Consider the following 8,928-nt stretch of genomic DNA (forward strand, 5'->3'; position numbering starts at 1 on the left):
ACGAGGGAGGAGGACGGATGGTAGTGGGTGCAGGGAGGAGGGGAGGGGGGCGGGGAGTACGGAAGAGGTGAGAGTGGAGCAGGAGCAGGGAGATACAAGCAGGAGCAGGTGGTGGTAGAGGATCATTGATGGAAGCGTGAAAGTGTTTTGGCCTTGTCTGAATGTTTTTTGTTTCAGTTTGTTGGTGAAGAAGGGTCGGACTTTGGCGGGGTGAGACGCGAATGGTATCATCTGATCACGTTGGAGTTGGTTAAGGTGAATGATCTTTCCTCTCCCTCTCCCCCTTCTTCCTCTTCTACCACTTTTGTTTCATCTTCATCATCTCTATTATGATCCATACCACTACAATCTTCTTCTCCTCTGCTGCCGTGACCTGTCGCTGCTCTGTGAAAACAATCGTCATCATTCCGCACCTGAACTTCCTTCCTTCTGCTCCTCCTCCTCTTCCCTTACTTATGACTGCAGCCGGAGTATGGATTGTTTGAATTCAGCGATGAATCTTACCTCTATCAGCTCGCAAGCCACATCGACTCCAAGGTGAATCACTCCCTCCTGCATGCTGGCCTCCCCTATCCAGTCTCCTCCTCTATCTCGGCCCTCTCCTCTCCTGCCTCCTCCTCCTCCCTATCCCCCTGCTCTCTTCCTCTTCTTCTCATCGCTACTTCCACCACCACCTGCCGCTCCCTCATAACCTTTTTAGGCGGGCGAGACCGCCGTAGGAGCACAAGCTGTGGTACGAGGCGATTTGGTCAAGGTAACTGAGATTCTCTCCTCCCTCCTCCCTCCTCCCTCCTCCCTCCTCCCTCCTCCCTCCTCCCTCCTCCCTCCTCCCTCCTCCTCCTGCTTTTCCATCCCTATCCTATACCTTCTTTGCATCTCCTCCTTTCCCTTGTCTTGTCCTGCTCCTCCTGATGACATGTCTGTAGCTCCTCGACTTCTTCTCTTTCGCCGGGAAGATTCTCGCCAAGTGCATCGTCGACCAGCAGATTTGCAGCGTTCAGTTCACGACGGCTGTCTACAAGAAACTTCTGCTGCTCCCGTTCACGGTGAGAGGGAGAGAGTGAAAAGGAGAGGGAGGGAAGACCAGGGGGCAGTGTGCACGAGGGAGGAAGAGCAAGAAGGACAGGGAAGAGCAAGAAGGGGAAGGGAGGGAAAGGGAGAGGGAGCGCGAAGGGAGGGGAGCGAGAGGACGGGACAGGGGGTTGAGCAAGGTTGCGACGATGGCGGGGGAGAGGGAGGGATAAGGGGGAACGGGGATCATTGACAAGTTCTCCCGCAGGTGGAAGACTTGGAGTCAGTTGATCGAGAGTTGTATCACTCCCTCGAGTGGGTCCTGGAGTGCAATGCAGATGAAGAGGTCTGCTGTGACATTTGCTTCTCCGACCCCCTCCTCCTCATGCCTGCCCTTCACCAGTTCCTCATCTTCCTCCTCTTCCTCCTCTTCCTCCTCTTCCTCCGTCGCTTCTTTTTCGTGCTCCCTTTTCTCTCCCCCCATTCTCCTTCTATCCTCGCTCATCCTCGTCCTTCCTAGTCTCGACTGATCTCTTCCGCTGCTGCTCTCTTTGTTCTCTTACCCCCCTGCAGGATCTTGCCATGTATATGTGTGTGGATACAACGGATGTGGATGGCAACTATGTAGGAGGAGGAGGAGGAGGAGGAGAGAGGGGAGGCGGGGGGAGTGGGGGGAGTGGGGGTGAAGGAGGAAGAAGAGAAGAGGTATTCTTGTGATGACGTATCGTTAACAGATCACGATCGATCTCGTGGAGGGAGGCCGAGACATCCCGGTGACGGAGGCCAACAAGCATCAGTTCGTGCAGAAGATGATCAACTGGCGCCTCGTCGACCGCGTTGCCGTCCAGACCGACGCCTTCGTCGCCGGCTTCCACTCCGTCCTGCCCCTCGAGTACCTCCAGCCCTTCTCGGCCGGCGACCTTGAGCTCCTCCTGTGCGGCTCGACTGAGATCGACATCGAGGACTGGAAGGTGAACACGCTCTACAAGTCAGGCTACAGCAGCGAATCCGACATCGTCGGCTGGTTCTGGGAGCTCGTGAGGAAGATGGACAACGTGGAGCGGATGCGCCTCCTCCAGTTCGTGACCGGCACCACCGCCATCCCCAGCAGAGGCTTCGCGCATCTCCAGGGGTCAGACGGGGAGAGGAGGTTCAGCATCATGAGGGTTGTGGATACGAGGAGGCTGCCGCAGGCGCACACTTGCTTCAACGAGCTTGTGCTGCCTGAGTACGCCACCCAGGATGAGTTCGAGGCGAAGCTGCTTAAGGCGATGGAGCATGTCAACGATGGGATTCTCCTGCGTTGACGTCCCAGCAACCTGTGTAGATTATGTGCGAAGACACTGTGAAATAATACCAAGACAAACACTGAGAGGTCGGAAGTTCCTCTAGAACCACCTTGAGTTGTACACTCAAACCAACATGTTGATAGCATCCAACATCGGATGGTCGTTTAATGAGCCTTCTCGGGCAGCAGCGCCATATCCTCACTGACAGCAACACCAATCAAACTGCATCATAGGGTCACGAGGTGAAGGCAGCTTCGCAGCTCGTTGGCTCTTGGCTGCTCATCACTGTCATATCCGTTCGCGCCATCATCGACACTTCACGTTCATTTCATCCTGGTGAGCAGGCGAACTCCTTCAAGGAGCTCCTCTCCTGCAGCCGTCCACGATGATGGGGCGATTGACAGCATCCACTGCAGGATACCTGAGCCAACCTCAGCACAACACATCCAGCACCGCCTTCATGTTACTTGGAGTTTCCTCGCTTGATCTTGCGAAACCCTGCTTTGTCTTTGTGTCCGTGCTTGCCTGCTATGGCGTCAGCGACTCGATTCCACACCAAGATCAACCACCAGTCGCCTGCACAATCTGCTCGATGGCAGTCTGAGCAAGGAAGACACAGTGCTGAGGCCCAGTGATGACAAAGACAGGATCTTGACCGCGCTGTGGAGGTCAAGGTCAGCAGGACGGATGGTTCGAGTTGTTTTTACCTTCGGGCTTACAATGGTTGTGCACGTTTGCAGTGCGATGCCCTGAATGACGCTACCCGATGGCCCAACAACCAATCCGACTCTATCCGCAGGTACCTGTTGTTTTCTTGCATCAGATCGCTGAACAACGGGGTTCAAACATCGGCAAGATCTCACCGATAAGTTGATCGTTACGTTTTCTACTGACTCTTGCCATGGAACAATGCTAGCCTGAGAGAGGAGAAGTCAGCATCTTGCGATGAGAGAAGGATCACGCCGCAAACATCACTCACCTGATAGACTTTGGCTTCGATACAAGCTTTCGCCGCTTCTATGCAGATTGGCGTCCCAGTGACCTCAAACTCAGGTTTCCCACCCTTGATTGGACATTTTATCTGCGTTCTGCTCTGGTACGCGATGGTATCGATGACCACGTGTTGTGAGCCCATTACGAATCCTACCAAAGACTCCGGGACCACCACCACTGACGTGCGAGTGGCATCCTTGTGATCCTTTGCTTCCCTTTCTAACGCCTCATGCTCCTTCGCCCTGATCAGAGCCGATGCAGCATTGACAAGAACCTTGGCTCCCGAGATGACGAAGATGGGCTCTTCCCCTTTGCGCGGAGAGAAGATCGTAGTCTCCGTCTGCTGCGCGATCTCGTTTATCACGCGCCCCTTCGGACCCACCACGAACCCAGCACAGTCTTGCCGTACTTTCAGCTTGATTGTGGTTATAGCCTCGTTTCCTCCCGCACTCCCAGCATTCTTTTTGTCGCTCCTATCGACTCCGTCATGGCGTGCCTTCGCTTGATTTTCATGCCGTTGCATTCCCTTCGGCTCAGAATTCCGAGCTTCTTGCTTCTCGCGCTCACGCTCAGCTGCCTTCGCAGCCCACACATTCGGTGCTGGAGCTGCCATGGTTCCCGCTGTACTTTGAAAGAAAGATACTCAAACTCAAGGTATGCCCGTCTTGGCGCCTTCAGAGAATGTGCAGAGAATGTGCTGCGTCTTACAGTCTTCCAGCAATAAACTATGCAATACCAATGGATGCCTGATGCAACGTGCAACAATCGGACAGCACTGAGTTCAACTACCTTGTTTCACTCAGTCAGCTTTCCCTAGTTTCAAGCATCTCAAAGTTACCAGGATGTGAAAAGAGGGTTCACGAGCAGATAATTACGGCTGCATGGAGTTCCAGGAAGAATTCTCCGCTGGCCTACACGTTACAAGCTCAGAACGGACACAATTCCTTGCTGGGATCTAAATCATTGTGTGTTTCCAACCAAAACCAAACAGCGAGTGAACTATGAATTTTCAAGCTGAACCAGCAAATCCTATACGTAGTCTAGCTCTGAGTCTTACGGTTGAGTTTTCACTTCAGAAGTCACATTCACCAGACAATCGAAAGAAGTAGAGCAGCTAAAATCCTCAGCTTTCTTTCTTTTTTGGACAACACCCACTCACAACCACCAACGAGATGCCGAAACGAAATGAAAGAAGGAAACAAAGATGATGATGAAACATCAACATAATACATCAAGAAAATCTCAGCAGCATGCAAGAGAGGCTTTGAGGGAGAGCAAAAGCTCATGTTGCAATCTCTTCAACTAGCGCGATGGCCTTCACGAGATGGGGCTGGAGGGACACAACAGGCATCAGAGGAGAGGAAAATGGATATGCATCTTGCAAGGGTGAAGAGATGAAGAGGAGGAGGGGGAGATAACAGGAAGGAAAGAGCCATAGCCGCGTCTCCTCCCGCCTCCCCTCCCTGCCGCCGACATCCGCGTCCCTGCAATACCCTCATGACTCACACCACCCCACCCCCTAAAATCATCTCACTGTGATCCCACCCACCCACCACCCCACCCCTTCTCCTCCTTCATGAGTGTTGTATATGACCCCCACCTCCAAAGTAATCCTACTTGGATAAGCACGAGGATTATACATGGACCCCTCCAGTACATACCCTACCCCCATTTCTGATATTCAACCCCTCCAATTACCTGGAATATACCCCACCTTTTGAAATATCATTCTCACCCTACCCTATTTTTGGAGTCCTGATCGTACAAGTACCCACCTCATTGATATCCAATCCATCGAAGTACCCCACATTTCCCCACAATTCTTGTACCCTACCCCCATTCAAAATTGTGGTCGCCCGATTTCGAAGGTCAATATATTACCCAAAATAGGGTAATAGATGGGGTGGTCCACCCCATCCCCGCAGCTTCCTCCACCCACCCCACTCTTATCTCAAGGATTGACCACCCCACACCACCATCCCCAATACTACGACCGGTACCGTATCCCCGGTTACATCAACCCACCACCCCCTCTAATGCTTTCCTCACCCAGTTTTTTCCTCTGCTTGGAGAAGGTGGGGTAGGCCAGTGCACGAGGGTACTACCCCTACCCTACCCCCACATTTCCCCCTTCATCGTGCCCCACTACCCCCAACCCCACCCTCACATTGTAAATCAAGTCCGCCTCAGCGTTTGGGCCATAGCGCAAAATGCACTGTGAACTAGGAGGTAGTAGGAAAGTGAAGCGCCCAAAAGAAGCGCGCGAGGCTGCAGAAACAAGGTCAGGAGCAGAGCATGCAGTCAACACGACCTAATGTTGGAAGCTCTCCGAGGCTCTAGGAGGACACTGCATCTGCGAGCGCGGGCAGCAGCGGTTCAATGTTCACATGACATCCCATTTTAGCATCTTGGACGGACAGAGGACGTATGAAGGAAAGAATGTTTCAGCATGCGATGTCTTGATCGATCTCCGTGGATCTTTGATGCTGCTGACTCCGGCTTCAACTGGCATTCTGCGGCTGGCGTATGAGGGAATCGTACTAGACGATCGCATTGGAGGACGAGGGCCTTTGGACATTGATGTACTCTTTCGATGATCGGTTGTCGCTCACATATGACGACGTAACCCACTGTTCACGTCGTTGGGTTGGGTTGTATACAATTTCACCAGGGAGGTGAAGTGAACTGCAAAGTCGCCGATTCATAGCTGGACGAAGATAAAGTGTGGTGGAGGGGCTGGGGAGGAAGGGCGGGACAGTGATGATCTAGTGGAAGAGGAAGACAGACCCTCTATGAGATGTCGTCATTACAATCTGCTATGGACATGATCTCGCTGTCACCTCAGAGGGGAGGTCTATTTAGAGGAGCCTGAGGAGGGCGACAAGGGTACCGATTAAGTCTTTATGATCTTACAACGATGACAGCAGCGTCATCAACAAGAATAAATGAAAGAGTTGGTCATTGCACGACACACTCGCATGAGCAGTGCTCATCGTTCACCTCGTCCATCGTACGAGCTCCGCTCAGTATCTGCTCACGTCGGGTCACTGATGAGTAACAAACATTACCACCCCACCTTCTGCTTCGCAGCTGCAAACTCCTCGTCGTTGAGCTTGCCCTCGTCGTGCAGTTTGCACAGCTCGTTGATCGTCCAGATCACCTGGGATGAGGGATGACGGGAGTGAAGACAACCGCTGCAGGCTCTCACGTTGCAACTCCGCTTCGTTTCGGCATGGACCGAGTTCTTGCAGATGGTTTCTTGGACGGGAGCGACAGCTGTGTTCTATGGAAGCAACCGTTAGCACAAGCGAGAGGAAGGAGGACAAGAGGAAGCCAGGAAGATGAAGGAGAACGAGAGACATGGGAATGCACATACTCCTTGAGCTTCGTCCGTCCTGTTGGCCATGAAAAATCAGACCACAATTTCATCATAACTAGTTATGAATGCTGAAAACTTACATCAGATGATTGCTGCCTGCGTCTTCTTCCTGATCTGACGGTGGAACCTTGCGAGAGGGTAAGAACACATCTCCTCCTCCTCCTCCTCCTCCCCCTTGCATTGCTTCTGCCTCCCTATCCGATACTAGCTCCTCCTCCCCTCCTTGCCCCTCCTCAACCTCCTGCTCCTCCTGCTCCTGCTGCTCTTACGTTGCATTCTTCACGCACACTGTCTGCAAGGATCCACACTCCCCATGGCTCGCTGATCTGGAACTTCTTCCCGGCTCCTCCACGCCATGCTCCATCCACCAGCCCTTCCCGCTCCTCCCAGTCGCCCCGCACGTCATGGCTAGTGCGTGATCTGACAGCAAGTCAGAAAAGCTTGAGAGCAGCAGGCACGCCCACATCTCTTGGGAACGCTCGTTCTCCTCCTCCTCCTCTCGGAGCGCAGCTCCTGTGGATCTGCATGCACGGTGTCAGGGGCAGGAGCAAGAGGAGCCGGCATGCCGCTACCCCTGCAGCGAGAGGTGGGAAGACTCGAGCAAGGATCGCTCGATGAGGGAGGAGTTGATGATGTCGTACATGTTGCGCTCCTTACAGGCATCGCAGTGAAAGGAGGGCTGCGGTAGCATCAGCCATATCGTTTCCTGCCATCGCCACCGACCTGATGCGACTTATCGTAGCACAGGCAACATGCAGGCGCTGCTGCTGCTCCATGAGTCGTTGGAGCCCGCAGGGCCTCGCAGAAGTTGGAGCAGTGCATGCACTCTCCTTCATTCACCTCCACCGCGATCTCATCCTCGTCTGCCATGGCCGTCAGAGGATGGGGTGGACGCACGGACCCTCACTCGCGCTACCTGCATGCAGCAGCGGAGCCGCCAGTCCTTCGTTGACGGGCATGTCTTCAGTCCTCTGCACGCGACATGTCAAGTGTCCTCCATGCCCCCTCTCCTCTGAGATGTGCTCTTGGTTCTTTGCCCCCTCATCCTTTTCCTCCCTCCTGCTGCTCCTTCCCCATACCATCTTTCTACCCATCCCCATCGTCCTTCTCCTCCACCACATCCACACCTTCCCATCCCTTGCTCCTACATGCCCTCCCTTTCTCGCTCCCTCTCCCCTCCTCTTCCCGTCCTCCCCTGGCTCCCTCCCTTGCATTGCGCCTCCTGCGAGAAATAGAATTAGGATCCTAGGGAGTTTTCCCGTCCCGCCCCCACGCTGCTGCCGCTACCGCCGTCTCCTCCTCCTTCCTGTTGCACTCACACGAACCCTCCTTGCTCTCTACCGTGTCCTCTCCCTCTCTCTGAGCCTGCTTCCCCGCCCCCCCCCCCTCCCCTTGTCCCCCTTCACCTCTCCTCTCTTAGTCGCGCTCAGCATGAGGTACCTACGGGAGTGGACTATCCTCCTCTTCCTCTCCTCCTCCTTCGTCTGCTCTTCCCACGTCAACTTGATGAAGGCCGGCATGATGAGGCAGACGGCGAGGCTGCGAGGAGGGATGGTGATCCATAGTGTCAAGTCAGCCCGTCACTCACTCGCCATGGCAGCAGCAGCAAGCCGACTTCATGCGCGAGATGATGGAGGCGATGCACAGATCGATCGATGGTGCGTGAGCGTCTCAGGCGCTATGGCAACCTGACAGCAGCATGCCGGGACAGGTGACGGCGACGAGATGGATCGCAAGAGAGCGGAATGCAACACGGTGCAGGACGTGGAGAGCATGCTTCCTCCCCGCTACTGGGCAGGAGGGTCCGGGCACTTCCCGCACAAGAACCAGTCGTTCAGAGAGATTGCCAAGTGGACCAAGAAGCAAGACAGGTTGACGAGAGGAGCAGAGAGCGAGCGAGGAGAGAGGAGCGAGGAACCGAGGAGGGAGAGAAGAGAAGAGGTGGTTGGGAGAAGGAGAAGGAGAAGGAGGGGGAAGATGGGGAGCAGGAGCAGGAGCAGGAGCAGGAGCAGGAGCAGGAGCAGGAGCAGGAGCAGGAGCAGGATCAAGAGGGGGAGGAGGTAGGAGACGATTTAAAAGCTTGTCAGATTGGCGCCTCTGTATCCTGGGGATCGAGTGCTGGTGGTACCAGAGGACAGCAAGAAGTCAGCGTACATGGCGACGGTGACAGATCTCAAGACGCTCCTCTCGGAGCACGTGCCGAGCGATCCCTGTGCTGGCAGGAAAGAAGCTGTTGAGGGAGGAGGGAGGAGGGGA

At 54.4% G+C, this 8,928-nt stretch overlaps 3 protein-coding genes across 3 annotated transcripts; 1 reads left to right on the forward strand and 2 right to left on the reverse strand.

The window, feature by feature from the left end:
• Window positions 1-177: 177 nt before the first annotated feature.
• Window positions 178-2,318, forward strand: GUITHDRAFT_67610 (hypothetical protein; the record flags this gene model as incomplete). Its single annotated transcript, XM_005836676.1, has 6 exons — window positions 178-255; window positions 466-537; window positions 927-1,046; window positions 1,280-1,357; window positions 1,585-1,635; window positions 1,746-2,318. Coding segments are annotated over 6 exons (972 nt in total), but the record flags the coding sequence as incomplete, so codon positions are not given.
• A 120-nt stretch (window positions 2,319-2,438) lies between these two features.
• GUITHDRAFT_162094 (hypothetical protein) lies at window positions 2,439-4,206 on the reverse strand. The gene is made up of 7 exons (XM_005836677.1): window positions 4,132-4,206; window positions 3,280-4,082; window positions 3,164-3,217; window positions 3,008-3,103; window positions 2,870-2,960; window positions 2,768-2,825; window positions 2,439-2,721 (listed from the first exon to the last, which is right to left on the reverse strand). Exons 2-7 carry the CDS (start codon window positions 3,904-3,906, stop codon window positions 2,655-2,657), a joined length of 993 nt encoding a protein of 330 aa, XP_005836734.1. The 5' UTR covers window positions 3,907-4,082; window positions 4,132-4,206; the 3' UTR covers window positions 2,439-2,654.
• A 2,045-nt stretch (window positions 4,207-6,251) lies between these two features.
• On the reverse strand, window positions 6,252-7,886 carry GUITHDRAFT_135915 (hypothetical protein; the record flags this gene model as incomplete). The annotated part of the gene is made up of 11 exons (XM_005836678.1): window positions 6,252-6,323; window positions 6,370-6,453; window positions 6,502-6,576; window positions 6,670-6,688; window positions 6,753-6,799; window positions 6,942-7,092; window positions 7,137-7,193; window positions 7,245-7,351; window positions 7,396-7,535; window positions 7,589-7,643; window positions 7,800-7,886. 11 exons carry the CDS (start codon window positions 7,884-7,886, stop codon window positions 6,252-6,254), a joined length of 894 nt encoding a protein of 297 aa, XP_005836735.1.
• Window positions 7,887-8,928: the final 1,042 nt, after the last annotated feature.

Source organism: Guillardia theta, assembly GCF_000315625.1.
Source record: "Guillardia theta CCMP2712 unplaced genomic scaffold GUITHscaffold_17, whole genome shotgun sequence".
In the NCBI taxonomy this organism is placed as follows: domain Eukaryota; class Cryptophyceae; order Pyrenomonadales; family Geminigeraceae; genus Guillardia; species Guillardia theta.

What these genes read in the sequence shown, in the direction of transcription:
- GUITHDRAFT_162094 (XM_005836677.1), bottom strand. Translation starts at nt 3,906, where the DNA reads ATGGCAGCTCCAGCACCGAATGTGTGGGCTGCGAAGGCAGCTGAGCGT. An exon ending in TCGAAGCCAAAGTCTATCAG is followed by an intron (nt 3,218 to 3,279) that starts GTGAGTGATGTT and finishes CTCCTCTCTCAG; the next exon opens with GCTAGCATTGTTCCATGGCA. An exon ending in ACGTAACGATCAACTTATCG is followed by an intron (nt 3,104 to 3,163) that starts GTGAGATCTTGC and finishes AGAAAACAACAG; the next exon opens with GTACCTGCGGATAGAGTCGG.